General features: G+C 32.7%; 2 protein-coding genes across 3 annotated transcripts in view; one reads left to right on the top strand and one right to left on the bottom strand.

Annotated features, from left to right (window-relative positions):
• LOC113521293 (WW domain-binding protein 11) overlaps nt 1-20,408 on the top strand; it is a 328,701-nt gene that overhangs the window by 270,148 nt on the left and 38,145 nt on the right. The gene's annotated exons all lie outside the window — the stretch shown is intronic.
• Nucleotides 1-20,408, bottom strand: part of LOC113521278 (arf-GAP with dual PH domain-containing protein 1-like) — a 42,339-nt gene that overhangs the window by 7,381 nt on the left and 14,550 nt on the right. Inside the window, exons 3-7 of one of the 2 annotated variants that reach the window (XM_031912731.2) lie at nt 12,320-12,493; nt 7,448-7,540; nt 4,978-5,154; nt 3,266-3,501; nt 2,563-2,757 (exon numbers count right to left, since the gene is read on the bottom strand). In XM_031912731.2, coding sequence (XP_031768591.1) covers nt 2,563-2,757; nt 3,266-3,501; nt 4,978-5,154; nt 7,448-7,540; nt 12,320-12,493 — 875 coding nt within the window. The remainder of the gene's footprint in view (nt 1-2,562; nt 2,758-3,265; nt 3,502-4,977; nt 5,155-7,447; nt 7,541-12,319; nt 12,494-20,408) is intronic. The other variant, XM_026906766.3, reaches the window with a different exon arrangement.

The raw sequence follows: 20,408 nt of genomic DNA, 5'->3' as shown, positions 1-20,408 counted from the left end.
CTTATATTATACTATTTACATTATCCCTCATTTATAAACGATAAATGAAACTAATCAACTGTCAATAAAATACTTATGTTAATTTTTGTAAGAATTTACCATTTAGTAAACGATTAGAGTGGCATGGTATTGTTTAAAAGAGAGTTACCTAGGTACAATAGGTACCTAATATACAAAATGGTGTAAATGTAATAAGAAATCGCATAGAAAATTATAATCACCCAGGTTAACTATTTCGGCGTTGATGTACGTCTACGTAGAAACAATAAAGAATACAAACAAGCAACTAACGTCAGTAAGTACATAAACCTAAACCAACACGCACGTAATAGTATTATCGGATCGTTGAACTCCAAACCAAAATAACACCATCACTATGATATTGACGTCAAAAATTTTAATGGGTACAAAAAAATAACAGTCAAGTCGAAAATAATCATTAACACCACACAATATCCATTAAGTTCAGTGGATTCATATGCATGGGAATAATCCGGAAATATTTTTTACGATTTCCTTTGATTTTCTTATTTCCATTATACTCTATTTCAGAGAAATCTACCAACACATTAATAGGCAGTTAAGGTAAGTAATAAAGCGAAGCTTATTGGAAATTTAAATTTTTATGAATATAAGTCAATGTATTACTTATTAATATTATTTAAAAAATTCGTGCCTACTCAAATAATAAAAACAGAACACTGATATTAACTCTGTCCGTGTCTATTTCTACTTATACTGTATTACAAATACATAGCAAATAATTCTACGGAGTGAGGCCCTGGTGACCTGCAATACAGGTAGTCTTATACTTATCTCAGTTACCAGCCTCCACAATTGTATTTATAATTAGGTTAATATAAGTTTATCTCATTATATTTCACTGTGATGAATTGTGAAGAGAAAATAAACGTATTTTTATTATCAATCTAAATGTATTACACTGAATTTAAAAAAATATATTTCTTTAAAGTACTTGTGAATTATATCAATTTATTATGCCTATTTAGTATTTACTAGCTGTATCCCACGACACGTCTACGCAAATCAGTTCTTGAAGTATCCTACGTACTAAGTTAGAATATAACCTATTCGTACACCAAATTTAGTTCAAATCTGTGCAGTAGTTTTAACGTGAAACAGTAACATCCATCCATTATTACAAACTTTCAAATTTATAATATTTATAGGACTACGAAATAATTATAAGTAGAATCTACTAAAATTTAGTACGAAAGGCAAATATAATGTTCCAATGGAGTAGGTAAGTAAAGTAGGTTTATTTTATTACAAGTTTTTATGAATAGAAAGGGTTAGAATTCATCTGGAAGATTTTTATAGACTAGTCTATTATCTATTAAGTGCCGTAAGGTCAAAGTCGTTATGCCAATCTAGTTAACAATCGGTTATTTTTCCATTGGTCATTTATTACTTGTATCTATAATGGAATGCTACATTAAAGAAGATCGCAGCTTGCGACATTTACTAATAGATATTTGACACACTAACAAATTGTTATATTCTATTATTATTATAAAATCCTATTAGTATTACAAACGTCAAAGTTTGTAAGCATGGATGAATGGATGAATATTTGTTACTATTTCACACAAAAACTACTAAACGGATTGAATGAAATTTGGTATAGATGTAGATTATATCCTAACTTACCAAATAGGACTTTATATACTGATTCATATAAACAAAGCCGCTGAATACAACTAGTCAAAGTTAAAGTAAAAAGATAAAGGAGTGTTTGTCCATAGGCGACGGTTACCACTTTCCATCAGATGGGTCATTAGCTTGTTTGTTGTTTCTAGTTGCATAAAAAGAACTCCCCGATTTGTGATACGTTGTTATAATTCTATATCTTGCTATCTATATATATAACCCAACTATACATATATATTATATATTATACTTGGCATACCATCATCATATTCATTACAACCCGTCTTTCATGCAATGCTGAACTTAAGTCTCTCTCACAGTTGTATTATAATTACATGCATTAAAAAGATTTTCCTTCCAAACAGAAATACAGTCGTACAAGGACAGCTGCATGAAGACTGAAACACGAGTAGGATAGAGATATTCACGTAAACGATATTTGTTTCCCTCTGTTTCTGTCTTTATACAGATAGGCTTCAATATATATTTTTTAAGTAATTTCTATCAAATAAGCTGACGACCCACCTGATGGAAAGTGGAACCATTGCCTACAGACTTGCACATCAAAGAACATTACTGTGATACTCTTGATATACTTCACGTGTTATCATTTTTGAGGACAAATGTGTTATGCTTCCCTATCCTGTAATTTCTATGGGCTAACTGACCTGCCTTTTCATTTTCACCTATCATCTCTCACTGGTACCACGCCAACGTATACCGTTAGCGCAGGCAGGGTTACTACATTATCATTCATTAAAAACCCTGTAATTTCTTATTTTACTGCCATATCCCACCCTTTAAACTGAAACAACTGTATTACGGTAGAAACACAAATAGGATAGGGGTACCGAAGTACATGATTTTTATAACAAAGTAAATAATACTCACTTGTAGAGTCTTGAGGCGTGAGTGGTCGTTTGATGGTTTGTTGTAAGACTGCCAGCCAACCGGAGCGGTCATCGTGCGTGGTGGCTGCGAGGCAGAATATTCGATCTGGTGTCACTAATTGGAATGGAAAACGGGCCTCCTTGCAGCCATTTCCCGTATTCGATACTCTAATGTGATAGCCGTTCGATTCGTGTCCTGAAATATATATATTATTTATATAAATACAATTCGGTATATTACACATTGCCATCTAGTCTTAAACTAACTAGTATGAGTATTAGACAAGCGATATACATATTTAAAACTGCAAAACGGATTTGAATGGTATTTGGTACACGAAACCTAATTTAACACGTAAGATACTGTATATTAATCAATATCTATATATTTTAGTTACAATAGACAATATTGGTGCAATAACGAATATGTTAAAAGTTTATCTAAAAAATAATATTGGATAACAGACTTTAAACATATTTGAAAATAGATATTCGACCGATACGAGCGATATCGAAATAGATGACAACTTTTTGCGTCATTATTATCCAGACTAACTTAATATATAAATATCGGATCGGTATCCACCTCACCCATGCCTACTGTATATACTAATGCACGCGAGCAAACCTGCGGGAAAAAAGTAATATATACATACCGTAAAAAGTGGTAGTTAAAAATAGCTAAATGTATTTCAACAACTCACCTACAAATATTTCTCCTTTAGGGTACGCATCGAGGGGCTCATCGTGATACATCAGCTTCCTGTTGTCCAGCGTGAACCAGCGGCGACGGTGCGCGTCCGAAGGTCGGGGACCAGTCTTCCAAAGCCAACCCTCACGGGCAAAGTCTTTCGGAAGACGGAGCACCAGCTCCGATTGCGGCATAGATGGGAAAGCCACTTGTAGAAGATGCAATTGCGCGCATCGTATTGCTGTATACCTATTTAAAACAATTTATACAACCTCGTAAGATTATAAACCAATTAAATATCACGTGATGTATTATTGTACATAGAACCGACGAATAGCTACATGGGACAGATAAAAGAAACACTAAATGTCACGTCGTATAGGGAGGTCAACGATATGGCTTGGAATAGAGCTGGCTGGAAGAGAATGCATGAATTAGTTGCTGTTGTTAAAGAGGAAACTCTTAAATGAAAAGAAGATGTATTACATGGCGACTTTTAGTTCTATATGAAGTTGAGATTGTATAGGCGCCAGGTAACTGATATTCGTTGTTTACTATATTTACAGATTGTGATACCACCAAAAAAACCGACTTCAATTGTGATAAAGCCAATTGTTTTGATCTAAAAAAGTAACCTATTGAATCGAATTTATTAACATTTTTATAGGATCTTTTAGATAAAAGTTTTCCAAATCGATTTAGAACTAATGGGGTTATGAGGCAACAAATATAAAAGTACAACCGAATTGAGAACCTCCTTCTTTTGAAGTCTTCTCTATTCTTTTGAAGTCGGTTGATAAAACAAAAATATCTGTCCACGCCTGTTTCACCGTTTACTTCTAAACCACGCAACGATTTTTGATGTCAGTTTCGTTGTTATTACACATTTTATATTTATTAATTAAATTTTACTAAGTTATTAATTAAACTTTAGCATATTTCATCTATGCGAAGCCGGGGCGGATCGTTAGTATAGACGTATTTAAGGGGCCCAGGTGGATCGTGCTCACCCTATAATTCTATGGTACCCACCCCAAAACGCGAGCGTAGCTTTCAGCTATGCACAGACATGTCTGAGAATACATATGGGCGTTTTAGGGGCCAGCCCCCTTAGAAAATAATCCTAAATGAGTCATGAACTTAGTAAATACTAATAATGTATCCTAATTGACATAAATTATACAGCAATCAAAATGTGAAGTCCCTACTACTACGACAACTTTACTAACGATTTACTAATGACTACATATATTTATTAGATCGTTAATAAATTTGTTAAGGTATTTTAATAGCTCTATTATATAAGTCACGGACTGCTGAATGTTATGATTTTTAAAAAGGGATTTTATTTAGAAAATGTATAACTTGTACAGTTGCTTAGTGTGGAAAAGTAAATGATAAAATTATGATTATTTTTTTTTTTTTTTTAATTATCTTTTGCTTAATATAGAGTGGTACTCAGAATTGTTTCGCTATACAAAATAAACGAGGGTTTGCACGAGACAATTAGATATGGTTCAAGAAGTAATTCTCTACAATTATAACTCTCAAATGTATTATTTTTATTATTTTATAAATTGGAGCAAGAATATTAAAACTACTTCTATTTATAATTTTTCATCTAATAGGAATTTACAATCTTCCATCTTATATTAGTGAGATCGAACGTCAATATATTAATTAAGACATTGAAGAAAAAATATGCAAATCTAAATAGATGTTTACCAATTGTTTATAACCTCTGGCTCCTCGTGATATACGTAAATATGTCTTGTGGAGCCATCTTTCATGAATGTTAACTGCATGGAGTTCATATGGCCAATCTTCGCTGGAGCAAAGCATACATTAAGTTCTGATAATTTTAGCACACCCTTCGGTTCTCTGTTCTCCCTCACGTGATACCTGCAAAAAAATACAAGTGAGATTAAAGATTCATTGAACAACTTCTTATCCCATATATTAAACTCAAACGCTTATAAACAGGTACTTTTTAATTTCATTTACTTGCATTATTCTTTGTAAAATGTATTTTGAACACGAACCCTTTTCCCTTACAAATTCATTCGACACATGCATTCCACAATTTGAAGGTGATCAAATTTTAATAGTAATTAAATTACATAACATAGTACGACCTAGGACAGGACACACATTTACGTATTACGATTAACCTTCCCTTAGATAAATCATGCTCGACATTACGTCTATGTTCAATTGAGCAATATTTTTTTTTTATATATTTAAAAAATTCCAAAATTTATTAATTATTACAGTTGCATTGTACATGCATATAGTCGTTGATAAAAAACAACACTGGAAATAGAGTGCATTTCACCAAATTATGCACTAATTTCGAACCATCCAGTGAAGTTTATATGTAAACGTGATGGGGTATTTATACAAATTTTCTGAAAAATACAACATCTAATAAATAAATAACTTCACTTGTATTTTGTCCTGATATAAACTACTGATTTCTTTATTTAATTAAATTTATATTAATTAAACTAACTTTTACATAAAAGTGAATTTAAATTTAAAGACACAACATTTGTATGGAAATTTGAATCTAGTTATTTTTATATCTATATTTATCAATATGTAATGTAATCTATAAATAATGCTCAAATGAAATTTACAAACACAGTGCTACTTTGAAGTTACTCCGTCATTCAAACTTAAATACGATTTGACTCCACGGCTTTCTTGATCTAAAAACAATTTGTGAAATACAAATAACTCACATTTTATTCTTTTATGACGTCATTAGATGAAAAACAAATACGTCATTTCTTAACATAAGAAATTGTGTTTGTGTTAGTAACCACTTACGTTTGTGTGTCATCTTTTCTCAGGATTAGCTGGGTAGATCAATATACTCTTTGATACATAATTTGTATTTTTTTTTTGTTTGATACACATATTTAAAAAAAATTGTTTTTATAGAAGTTTTGGCCTCGCTATGATTTTGTTGTGTCACTATATAATATAGGTAGGGTGATATGTAACATACATAATATAAATTAATGCAAAAATAAAAAATAAATCATAGATAGGCTTTATTGCCTATTATTTTTATTGAATATTATTTTTTATGTTTTTTTTTTTATATTTCATTAATGAAAATCTGTTATTGCTAAAATATTATATTAAATTATAACTTATTTATATATTTTTAATTGCAATAAGTCTGATATTTTAAAATTTTAAAACTTCGTATTCGTCATTATTGATATAAAATTACAATGCCTATATAGGCATGTATTGTAATTAATTTAAAACTTTATTTATTTTATATTTCAAATGTAGTTATTTGTTATTATTATTATTATTAATTTTAAAATCACAATGTAAATATTGACTTGCCATTGTGTGACGAAATCTGTTACATTGGTTAATAAAGAAATGTGAATATTTAAAGGCCAAATAAAAAATAAATGTAGGAACAACACTATAATTTTGAGCAATTATAATGAAGTAAGGTAATGAAATCCTATATCAGTAACTCATCATAATTATAACGTTAAACATGTCATTACCGAGAATATGTATTTTAATTAACTCTTAAACGGCATTCTTGTGCACTACAAAAATAGTCATTAAAACTATTAAATGTATCAAATTTGAAGAATTGTTAATGGTACAATTCTTTATAACACCTTGCATTCACATAGCCGTGGCGACAAATACGAATTTAAGCATTTTAACTATAACAGAGCATATTTGTGCGATCATTTAGCAAAATCAAACGTTTCATTATTTACTTGAAATGTTTTCAGCTGTAATCTCTGAAGGAATAGTGAGAAATATTCTGTAAAGCTATAAAGTAGCAATTAATTTGCTCAAATTTGGCATAGAATTTAAAATCACCATTAAAGGTAAACTCTTACTTTAGTAACAATAAATAATAAAACATTTGAATTTGAATAAATGATCTAATTAATAAGTAATGATAGGTACATAGGTACTTAACAACATATAGAACCCACATTTTGTGTGTTTGTTATTGACAAATGATGATAACATGAAATGGGGTGAGATGATAGTATATCGTTGCATTATTAGTAATAAAAAATCCAATACCTTACACTTTTTACTGCTAAACGTAATCTGTATGTGCTAATAATTGATTATATTATCGACGCGTTCAAATAGAAAACCGTTATTTCCAAATTGTCGTTGCGTTCGTTCTTACCTCCATCGACCAATGTTTTTGATCCGGAGTCGATCGAATAATCGATCGAGACAACTCGCGGCACGGCCGCAGCCGTCGGAAGCATGATGGTACCTAAGAACCAGTCCGGATAATGTTTATGCTAAACTATAGTCAGTGCAGTTCAGTATTTACATATCATACGTCAATTTTATATGCGACAAGTTTTTATAAATCGGCAATCGTTAATCTATCTTCTATAATTAGATATCATTGAAATTATTTCACGCTGCGTATACAATTGAACCGTCCACACATTGAAGTAACGAAGTCTTACTCTACAAAATTAAAGGTTTCGCAACTGACGTAAAGTCCCATGATTTTGACAGCATTGATTCAAGAATTTAATATAATAAACGTCGTCATATCAATATGAACATAAGAATTTCACAATAAACCAGTAATATAGCGAGTTTGTTTGCAGTGAAAATAATGATCAACGCGCGAAAAGTTTAATGCTCACGGAAAACGTCGAGTGCAAAATTACGTAGAGTTGTTTGTTTAAAGGTCTTGACGTAGTGACGAGAGGCGTGGAACTTTTCGCTCAACGTACGTCACTGTCTTATACCATTGTTGTCCTATAGAAAGTGTATCTTACATCTTATCTATCAATGATTTACATTCCATGCTCAGTCTTGGCGCTTTTTATTTACATAAAATATCTACCTAACAAATAACTATACAAAATACGATTTTGTCTCGTCCATTGTTACTCTTAGATCTGTAATAACAAGATTCACGAACAGCGTCCAACAAACAAACGTCCTCACTAAAATAGCACCCAAATCTTTACCCAGATGCTCATGTGGGTGTTCTAAAACAGCAACCAAGAGCTGACGTGGGTGCTCTCTTGCTTGTCGCATTTTGTTTATTAGCATTACTATCGAAATAGGTGCTGTTTATCCTTGTTACATCCTGGTCAACTTAAAGGTCTTATCTGTTTTAATTTATAATTTAGGATTTATTTCTAAAAAAAACCGCTTTTTAAATCTTAATAAAATTAATATATAACCAACACGAGTAAACTCAATAGAAAAATGATTATCGGAATAAAAATAATTATTACAAAATTTGTAAAAAATATTTAGAGTTATGTAGTTACAAAAAAAAAAACAGATGTCGAAACCTCTTCCTTGAAGTCTATAAGGGTTTCGCAATCTTATTATTAGTGATCGATGTTAACTCATGTTTTTTTTTTTAATATTTTTCACTATTACTGTTCTTATAATACACAATATATATAGGTATAGAAACAACAACGAGGCGTATTAAGAACTCCTTTTTTAAAACGCTTAAAAGGGAACTGTGAATCTAGTTATTAGTGATTGATGTTACCTATGCTTTCTATTATTCATTCACTATGGATAGACAATCATAGAGGAACGTCTATAATAGGAGTACATCTAACAATTTTCAGCAGAAAATTACATACCAGTTTATAATAATATATAAAAACAAAAAACAAATACACGTTCAATATGCGTACTGTATTTCTTTTCAAGCCCTGTAATAAAATCGCTTAATAAAATAATAATAAGGGGGACTGTGAATCTAGTTATTGCTGATCGATGTTACTCATATTTTCCGTTATTCATTTACTATAACTGTCCCTCTATAATACAATATATCTAACAAATTTCGCTAGATAACTACATACGTATATCAAATTCTTAGAAATAGTTACAAACATTAATCAGCGCAAACAAACACGCAGCAGATTTTTTCTTTACGTAACTACGATATGTAGGATTTATCTTTTCTATTATCTTTCGCCATGCGACTGGTAAATATTGATTGTTGACTAAAATTAATTTTCCTTTGGTTGGTTTAAATGTTTTTCACGTGGGTTTTAAGAGATTGAATAGAATTAATCACAAACAATTTTGAGTACGCCCACGGAATGATATAACAAATTCTTTAATTAATTAATTGTTAATGCAAATAAACGAGAACCTTTTAATTTGTCGTCTTTATCTGTATGACCGTATGTCACATTAATACTTCGTAATCGACAGTAACGAAACTTTATGCAATTACCCCCAAAAGGTTTTAAAGAAACAACTTTGAATGCTAAAAGCCTAAATGTGGTCCCCTTTCTTCACATTAACATTTTAACATATACACGTACATTTTGAAGCTTCAAAAAGAAGGTTGAATTTTTCTATATTTCTTACCTTATATAACTCCATCAGTTGTAAATCAATTTGGAAAATTCTTTTTTACCTAAGAAAATATACTTACATATTGGACCCTTAGAAATTTTATCAAAATCGGTTCAGTAGTTTAGCTTTATCAAAATAACTGGTTTTGCTACAATAAAAGTCGGTTACATTGTGAGCATTCTACATTAAAGTTGACTGTACCAACAAATATTATAAATGTGAAAGTTTTTTTAATATTCGGATATATTTATAGATGTATGTCAAACAATCACGGTAAAATAACTAAATGAACTTGAAGTTTGACATACCACCTGTTTTAACATAAAGGAACTTTTATCCTCATCCACGTAGGTAGACTTAATAATTTATAAGTATACAGGAGGACGTATTCGTAATCAATAGTATCCTTTTGAAACTGAACATTTCCAACACACGAATATGGGTGGGTATACTATTTAGAATGGAAACAAGCTGACGTCCCACCTGATGGAAAGTGGTAACCGTCGCCTATACACATGAGCAGTACCATGGACTTAACAGAGTATACTGTTTCACCCATGATACCTCCTATGCGTTGCCAGTCCCGAGTACTCGGATGTTATTTCTCTGTATCCTGTAAATTTACGCCATATCCCACCCTTCAAATCGAAACACAGCCATGCAAACACAACTGATTTACGGTTGAAACACGAATGAGACAGAGGCACCCAACGAAAGAATCAAAATTATTTTTGTCGTTTTTAAATTTTCTATTCAATATAATTTATACTCTAATAATTCTATAGTATGTGTAGATTCTTAATTTTACTTATGGTTCATGATTTAATTCTATATACAAGTTGTGCCAGCGATTTCGTTCGTGGCATTTTACAATTTACTATAGTAGATTACTACTAAGTTTCTACAGTAGCTATAGTATACGGATAGTTAAGCGACTATGAGTTTTGATTAACAAGATAGTAATTCATCTTACGTATCCTGCGTAGCAGTGTAGGTCCCTGTATAGAAAAAACTACCCCTTCCTTTCCCGTGGTTGTCGTAAAAGGCGACTAAGGGAACTTATGTAACAGGGATGGGTAGCAACGTCCCTCTTAAACACCAAAAGTCTAACTGTGCCAAACTTGCCTACCAAACGTGGCAACTACTGACAAAACTCTCCCTTATGGGGGAGGCTATGTTCAGCAGTGGAAAGTAAACGGCTGATATAGTAATCTACCCTATATAAACGAAATCGATATGTAGTTCACGATAGTCGCATAACTATCGAATAGGTACTACAACTACTTTAGAAATTTTATAGTAATGTATTGTAGTAAATTGTTAGTACAAACTCACAGTAGCGGTGCTAATTAAATGACGTTTTCTATACCAAATGTAAATAAATCAAATATCAAGACGAATGATTAAGTAAGTCGTTAAAGCACCAAAAGGTAATAAACAAACTCACTTTCACATTTATAATATTATTAGTAAAGGTTAACTGAGCCCGGTTTTAAGCATCGATTTTCATTTCTCTGAAATAATATTATATTTCTATCTTTGCGCTGCTATATTTATTAATATTATCCTATATATAGATTTTTAAATAGAAATTATGTATATATTTTAATATATAATTGAATACAGTCTTTTTGAGACAAGTTTCGTATTAATGATAACGCTATTTTGTTAAAGATTTTTTTTATGTACGACAATATTTTTGAGAATAAATTAGCAACACAATAAAATATTAGTCAGGTTTCAATTTAGTGTGTATTATGCATTAAAATTTATGTTGTTTTGATTAGTCATTAATTATGTTATTTCCACATTTAAATATAGATATTTATATTCGATCGTCATCTTCGTCATTTCTTGCTATACAATACATATTCTAAAAACATTACGTGATTAAACAGATTTGAGAACAAAAGTAGCTAACTACACTATACAACTAAGTTTTATTTTTTAATCGAATTCTATGGCTAACTGTACAATTAAGAAAAAAAAATCTCTGAATATCTATTAGGTTTTTATGAGACATACTTTTTAGAACGAACATTACATACTTAATTATTATTCCATTTCTATTTTATACCATACCCGTGGACATAAAAATAGAATTCTGAATCCGTAATTCACGAGTGAAACACCGAACGTTAGTCCGCTAGTATTACGCATAATTTACTCATTAAATGGCGCAAACTTATTTTTTTTATCCAAATACTTGAGTTAAAGGAATCATTATAAAATCGCTATATCGATATATCCCACATACTAATTTTTGCAGTTCAAATTCGATAGCAAATTTTGTTTACAATAAAAAAAAAAATGAATTTACACGATATTGTAATTTTTTACGCTTTATATTAGTAACGTATCAAGATATGAACGACTGAGTTAAAAAAATACAAAATATAGTCACGGAACCCTATTTATAAATATCCGATAGGAGGCTCTTGACCAATTTTTTAATTATTACGTCATATAGCGTAGTTCTAATTAATGCGTGGACGCAGAAGCTTGATCTAATGCAAATACTTAAGGTATATCAAAATACCTTAGGTATATCCAATGAAATTAGGCAGCTTGGCATTACCTCAAAAAGAAATGAACCTAATGAAGCTATTATTAATACTAGATATGTTAATGAATGAAATTATGATGGTAATTATGATTTAATTGATAGATGACTGAAATGAACGTGGCTTACTTGAGTGAATCTTCGTTTTCATTAAGCACGAACTTCCTCAACTGGTACCGGCTGTCCTCTTTGCCACGTTTCATGAGGAAACCTTCCATAGAACCAGAGAGGTAGCTCTGGCGTTCAGGGTGGCAGAATTCTTCACGTTCATACTTAGCTCGTATCCATTGCTCGATTAGTACTCTGAAATCATTTGTTCATTATTTTTCAATGATATAATATTGATGAATCGAGATTTTATTTAAGGTCTATGATGCTGTTCGTGTTTATAAGTAAGCTGTTACTTTTTCCTACCATTTTTCATAAGGCGAGCCAACAACTTGATTGCCATTCCAAAAAAATTTTGGAACAAGACCCCTAGATAAGTTGCAAACGAATTTGATTGTGGACAATTTGTGTGTGGATTTTGTCAGCGTACGCATGCGAATGAACAAGACACCTGATATTGCTATCTTGTTCTATTTCATGTAATCAGTAGCGATACATAGATGTGTATGGATAGATTCACTTATCTAGGGGGGCTGGAGTGAAGATAGACAGGTGAGATGACCCACATATTTAATGAGAGCGCGGCCCAGTGATTTATTAAGCGACTTCAAAAAGAAGATTTTTAATCGCTGGTATATTCGTTTTTGTACAAGCGATTTTAAAAATCCTTTTTGTGGTTCCTATTCCACTTCCATCTTTTAAAGAACTGAGCCGTAGCATCGAACTGTCTCAGAAATAATAAATAGTAATCGGTAGTCTTTGATTATCCACCTTATCTAGGTTCCAATTTTAATTTAGAAAACATTTATTTATTTTTAATATCGAGATACTTCTACAAAGAAAAAAGAACAAGTAACTGTGACAAAGTCACAACAATCTGTAGTTCTTTTCTGATTAATTATTAAGTCTCTCATAAATATTTACATCATTTTATAAAGCATGATTGTGGGCGCTATATTTACTACTGTACATTGCCTTAGTTATTAGATATTTCCTGACACTGAACTGTCACAACAAATCCAACAATATGTCAATGAAATAAAGTTCCGCTGGTATAATCGATAAAGAATACCACAGAGATACATACTTAGATACATCTAAAAATACAACCATCTCACTTCGTGTTGATGTCATATTAGCTAACATCAAAACTTTGTGTTTTAATTCATATTTCCGAATCGAATTTATGATCATTGTGGTTGTGGCTTTAAACGACTATGCTACAGCCCTCTTTAGAACTAAGTAGATGTTTGAACAGAAAACAAGTTTAGTATAATGACTAATATTTAAGTAACTACATTGATAAGATGCAATAAACAGCATCTTATTGTGTTTATAATAAACTGCGTTTTAAAATCACATAGACTGACAGATAATGTTTAGTTCAGATTCCAATTTTATCCATTTACCAAACCTTAAACGGACTTTTACGAGCATTAAAAAAAAATTTCAATTCGGTCCACATGTTTCAAAGAATGTGCTTACTAACAAGCAGCATTTGTATGAACTGTTATACTCTAATACCATACTAACAACGTAGCCCTGAAGCTTTTAGGATTTCCACTCGAAGAAACCACGCCTAGCTAAATTATAAGATTTCACGACAATGGACGAGGAAATCCCAAAATCTATACGAGGTCTGTCCGGAAAGTTCGTATAAAAGTGTTCTGGAATGCGAGAAAGAGGAGTGGGGAGGCCAGGTAAGCGCAGGACCCCTTCCTTATGTCCCTAACAATGCTTCAGTTCTGGTCTGACCGCCGTGCGGTGCGAACTGGCTTGTCACGCCATCTGTGAAGTTACCTCTTAACGAAACCCCGTCGGCATGGAGCCCGCTTCCGTTGAAGAGCAGCGCGTCGTAATCAAGTTTCTCTCGAAACTCGGCAAGAATGGCCGTGAAATTTTTGCCGATCTCAGAACAGTTTATGGGGATGATGCTGTGAAGGAACCAACCGTCCACAAGTGGCTAAAAAGATTCAGAGAGGGCCGAGAAAGCGTTCAAGATGACCCACGTTCAGGACGTCCTTCCACTTCACATTCCGACGAAAACGTGGAAAGAATTCGAACTTGTGTTAATGGGGACCGTCGTTTAACGGTCAGACAGGTGGCTGAAGAGCTTAATTTGGGCAAAACCGTGGTCCACGAAATTCTAAGAAACGAACTTCAAATGAAAAAAATTTGCGCCAAGATCGTTCCCAAGCTTTTGTCCCCGGATCAAAAATCACGAAGAGTTGCTTGCTGTGAGGACTGGTTGGAAGCCGAAGAGAATGGTGACTTTTTGAACCGAGTCATCACTGGAGATGAGTCTTGGTTCTACGAATTTGATGTCGAATTAAAATCCCAAAGCAAAGAGTGGAAGACATCCGGGGAACCACGAACAAAAAAATCAAGAAAATCCCGCTCAAATGTCAAGACAATGTTGATTGTTTTTTTCGATGTTCGGGGGATTGTCCATCAAGAATTCGTCCCTCCAGGCCAGACAGTTGATGGAAAATTCTACGTCGATGTGCTCAGACGCCTCAAAGCTCGTGTGGCACGAGTTCGTCCAGAATTGGCGCGAGAGGGGCGTTGGATTCTTCACCACGACAATGCCCCTGCCCACACCTCTCTTGTTGTCCGTGAGTTTTTGAGTAAAAATTCCATTACGGTGACCGAACACCCCCCCTATTCGCCGGATTTGGCCCCGTGTGACTTCTTCTTGTTCCCAAAAACCAAATTGGTACTTCGGGGGCGGCATTTGGGGGACATAAATGAGATAAAAAAAGCTACGACGGGGCAGCTGAGAAACCTACAACCAGAGGACTTTCAAGGAGCCTTCTCACAGTGGAAACGGCGTTGGCACAAGTGCATTATGTCACAGGGGGAGTACTTTGAAGGGGATAAAATTGATTTACCTGAATAATTGTAAAATAAAATTTTTAAAAAACTTTTATACGTACTTTCCGGACAAACCTCGTAACGTACTAGATGGCTCATAATAATCCTAACGTAACACAGCATAAGAACTAACTGGAAGAGTTGAAAAAAATTGTAAAATTTTAATGAAATGCAAATGAAATTGGTATACCGTATATATATATATATATATATATATATATATATATATATATATATATATATATATATATATATATATATATAAATTATAGGCAATACCACGGAAAATTACGAGTTGGTAATAACATACAATGAGACCTATAGAAATCTTTTCTTGGAATTTAATGTTTTGTTTTTATTATATTTACTACGATAATATCCAACGATAATATAAAACATCATTATCTACCTAATCTATACAAAAATGACGGTCTATTTTTACGGTTACTTCTACAGTTTTGCTACATCCGGACTGTCTTGAACATTGTACTCAATCCTCCTTTTCTATCGAAATACATTATCGCGAAACAATTCTTTGAAATCATAGATATAAACGAACCCTAGAGTCGTATTCATCTACAAACGTCACACCCAAAATGTTTCGAATTAAAATACAAAAAAAGTGGTTCATGTTATATGAAGATGATTATTTATGTTCATCTCATATATGTTGATGATAATTTACAATAAATATATAACTCTATGGCTAAACATCATATTTTTTATAAAATAAGTAGAAATGACATCAGCACGTACAAATGTCACTAAATAGTTAAAAATTTTATGCCTGAATTCACATACATTTTTTATAGTGCTGTTTTTCACTTCCGATAGTGTGTCTTGGATTCTTCTTTTTATCAATCTTTGAAGCATATACATATTATATATGTATGCTATCTTAATATGTACACAACCAAAAATCATGTTTCATACATGTAGCAAAATTTACAACATACATAAAACTTTGTGTAAATGCTCGACATTTATGTGCAAATGTGGTGTAAGCTTAGAAATACTAAACATCCAGTTATCATGACCTAAACTAACAGTGTTTCGTTAACATTAATCTTTTTATACATCTATCTGTCAGCAGCCTTCCAAACTGGTTATAATCAGATTTGATGATAAAAAAGTACATACGAGGTTTGTCCGGAAAGTACGTATAAAAGTTTTTTAAAAATTTTATTTTACAATTATTCAGGTAAATCAATTTTATCCCCTTCAAAGTACTCCCCCTGTGACATAATGCACTTGTGCCAACGCCGTTTCCACTGTGAGAAGGCTCCTTGAAAGTCCTCTGGTTGTAGGTTTCTCAGCTGCCCCGTCGTAGCTTTTTTTATCTCATTTATGTCCCCCAAATGCCGCCCCCGAAGTACCAATTTGGTTTTTGGGAACAAGAAGAAGTCACACGGGGCCAAATCCGGCGAATAGGGGGGGTGTTCGGTCACCGTAATGGAATTTTTACTCAAAAACTCACGGACAACAAGAGAGGTGTGGGCAGGGGCATTGTCGTGGTGAAGAATCCAACGCCCCTCTCGCGCCAATTCTGGACGAACTCGTGCCACACGAGCTTTGAGGCGTCTGAGCACATCGACGTAGAATTTTCCATCAACTGTCTGGCCTGGAGGGACGAATTCTTGATGGACAATCCCCCGAACATCGAAAAAAACAATCAACATTGTCTTGACATTTGAGCGGGATTTTCTTGATTTTTTTGTTCGTGGTTCCCCGGATGTCTTCCACTCTTTGCTTTGGGATTTTAATTCGACATCAAATTCGTAGAACCAAGACTCATCTCCAGTGATGACTCGGTTCAAAAAGTCACCATTCTCTTCGGCTTCCAACCAGTCCTCACAGCAAGCAACTCTTCGTGATTTTTGATCCGGGGACAAAAGCTTGGGAACGATCTTGGCGCAAATTTTTTTCATTTGAAGTTCGTTTCTTAGAATTTTGTGGACCACGGTTTTGCCCAAATTAAGCTCTTCAGCCACCTGTCTGACCGTTAAACGACGGTCCCCATTAACACAAGTTCGAATTCTTTCCACGTTTTCGTCGGAATGTGAAGTGGAAGGACGTCCTGAACGTGGGTCATCTTGAACGCTTTCTCGGCCCTCTCTGAATCTTTTTAGCCACTTGTGGACGGTTGGTTCCTTCACAGCATCATCCCCATAAACTGTTCTGAGATCGGCAAAAATTTCACGGCCATTCTTGCCGAGTTTCGAGAGAAACTTGATTACGACGCGCTGCTCTTCAACGGAAGCGGGCTCCATGCCGACGGGGTTTCGTTAAGAGGTAACTTCACAGATGGCGTGACAAGCCAGTTCGCACCGCACGGCGGTCAGACCAGAACTGAAGCATTGTTAGGGACATAAGGAAGGGGTCCTGCGCTTACCTGGCCTCCCCACTCCTCTTTCTCGCATTCCAGAACACTTTTATACGAACTTTCCGGACAGACCTCGTATACTACGATTATGGAGCCATTAATGTCCACTGCAATAGACGTAGCTGACGTGACATAGTGACACGTTGAAATCCTACATGCTAGATTGAATATTAAAGCTCAAAGCAGAGATATGTAGTAGAAGGGAAGGAAGTGTAGCCTATTATAAAAAAATACTATTATAGTTAAGGTAAACCTGCAGCAGGACGATAATAGAAAATTCTGTATTCCGATAATAGTTCAAAACACGTTTTCAACTGACTTTCAAAAGGAGGAGAGTCTCAATTCGACTATATTTCTTTTTGTATGTTATGCACTTACAATGCCAAACATGTACCAATTTTGACAACTCTTAATACAATCCATAGAGTTTGTTCCATAATAATTTGGTGACGATTGAAATTTTTTTTTTTTTCAAAGCAAAAAACTGCTTCTTGAGAAGCAAAATCTACTTGTAGAGCACATATATGATTGCACATTCTAAATAATTTTTTTTTAAATTTAATTTATTAATGAAACATTTTCGGTGTTATAATATAAATATTTTAAATATAAACTATTAATATCTATTAAATATTATTATTTATCTATCAATATGATTTATAACAATATGTGCCAAAATCTATTATATAATCTATTATAAGATTTATATCTATTATAATGAAACATCTATTATGTAAAATGTAATAAATTTTATATCTTTTTGTTTAGACATAAACAGATAGGTATTAGACACGATTTTGTAGTAAATCGTCTGAACATGTATTGAACAATTCTATCGCAAGTTTTACATTTGTGTGATAAAACGATGTGTTCGATGCATTTTATTCGTTTTAAAATAACAATGGAGGCTTTATCGCCAATATTAATTTGTTAGAAATACCTAGTCACTATTTTTTTCGGATCAAAACATACTTCTATCTTATAAATGTGTTTAACACAAATTTTATTGCATAGAAAAACACTAGACAAATATCACACGGCTAACACAAACTATCGAAAAATAACAAATCAGTAGATAAAATTTACGTGATACAGTACCCCTCGATTCGCGAGTATGACTCACATTTGATTTTTAATGTTTATCGTTCGATACTCTACAGGATACTAACTAGAGAGATAACGTATAGATCTGGGTCATGTTTTGATACATTCCTAATTAAAGTTAGCAGTTGTTAATAGACTTTTACTTTAGTTTTTATTGTTAAAAAATAGATTCTTTTTATAATCGATATTAGGTATCTATTAATCATTGCTATTTTTTATATACAACTAGCAATGGCGCGAAAATAAAGCAGTAAGTTAATGTTTAGTATATTATACATCGTAATTAATCCTAGTCACTTCTAATGTTATATTTGTGAAAGATTTTACGTCTGTCACACAATTACGCTTAAACGGCTGAACGAATTTTAATGAAATTTCCTGAACACATAGACCGTACCTTACATTCCAATTTAGAGGTGTTTTTCAATAGGAAATTAAGCTGACTGATACAACATACAGCCGAAACTTCATAATCAACAAACATGAAACTTTACACAGATTTTTACTACATTGCAGAGGGGTACTAAAAAGGCTTTCCAAATAATCTCAAAGGAACACACAAATTAGTTACGCGCGGACAAACCTACAAGAAATAGGTAGTTGGTTAACATGTTTGTTTGTTGTAATACGAGTACAATAAATAGCTCAAACACATAAGCGTAATAATTTATCTGTAATACCTACATATTTATGTATTTGCTAACAATTATTATTGTGTTATTTCCCTTTATGCACAAACAACGGGTACTTATCTACTCAATTGTTATTGAGTAATAATTACAATAATAACACAGTAGATTACCAGAGGGGACTGTACAAGTCATCTACTTGGGTACCTCTGTCCCACTCGTATTACTGCCCTAAAGTAGTCGTGTTTGCATGGCTGTATTTCGATTTGAAGGGTAGTACGGAGGCATATTACCATAATTCAGCCACTATGACAACACATGATGAGATATGGGATCAGAATGTACAGAAGCTGTTTATGTCTTTATGGTCGACAGTTACCATTTTCCATCAGATGGACCGTCAATTTAGTAGACTATTTGCTTTAAAAAAGGAAAACTATATTTTCTGTGGTATACGATGGTACGTCTCAATATCATTTGTCCGGGGTAAAGACGGAGTTACTTTTCCATTTTACTTTCATAAAAAAAACAGTTGTGAACGAACTACACGACGTTTTTCTAAAGCAAATTTTGATGATTAAATTATTTGCTGATTACTTTATTACTCTAAAAATATATGAGATTAGTGACTAGAGAAAAAAAAAAAGATAAATAAAAATACTTAAGATAAAACTATACTTTCGTCGCAAAGCTGTAAACTATAACATTTATCAACAAGAAGCCACACCAAAAGTAGTCTGCCATAAGCGATATCAATATTTTGAGGAATAGATTATAATCCTGCAATTTGTTATTGGTATATTATTATCGGAATTGTAAAAGGCGTCGAATTATTTTTCATGACTTCAATATGCTATTATTATCATTTTACTGCTATAATTTTATGCCATTAACCTTCCAACGATTTCGGTATTAACGTAAAAATCGAAAAAGAAATTATTAATAAATAATAAAAGCAAAACAAGATTGATTACATTAAGGCCTATATATATTTACTGTAAAAGTGATATTTAAGAATGGCCTTAATAATTTTTTCAATGTAAATTGAGAGACAGGCGTAACAGATATTAAATTTAAAATAAAACATTAACAAAATTAATCCATTTAAAATAATAAAGAT

Source organism: Galleria mellonella, unplaced genomic scaffold (genome assembly GCF_026898425.1).
Source record: "Galleria mellonella isolate WM207_F2 unplaced genomic scaffold, CSIRO_AGI_GalMel_v1 utg55, whole genome shotgun sequence".
Taxonomy (NCBI): Eukaryota; Metazoa; Arthropoda; class Insecta; order Lepidoptera; family Pyralidae; genus Galleria; species Galleria mellonella.
The sequence above is the reverse complement of the archived record's forward strand: the minus strand, read 5'-3'. Positions and strand labels throughout refer to the sequence as shown.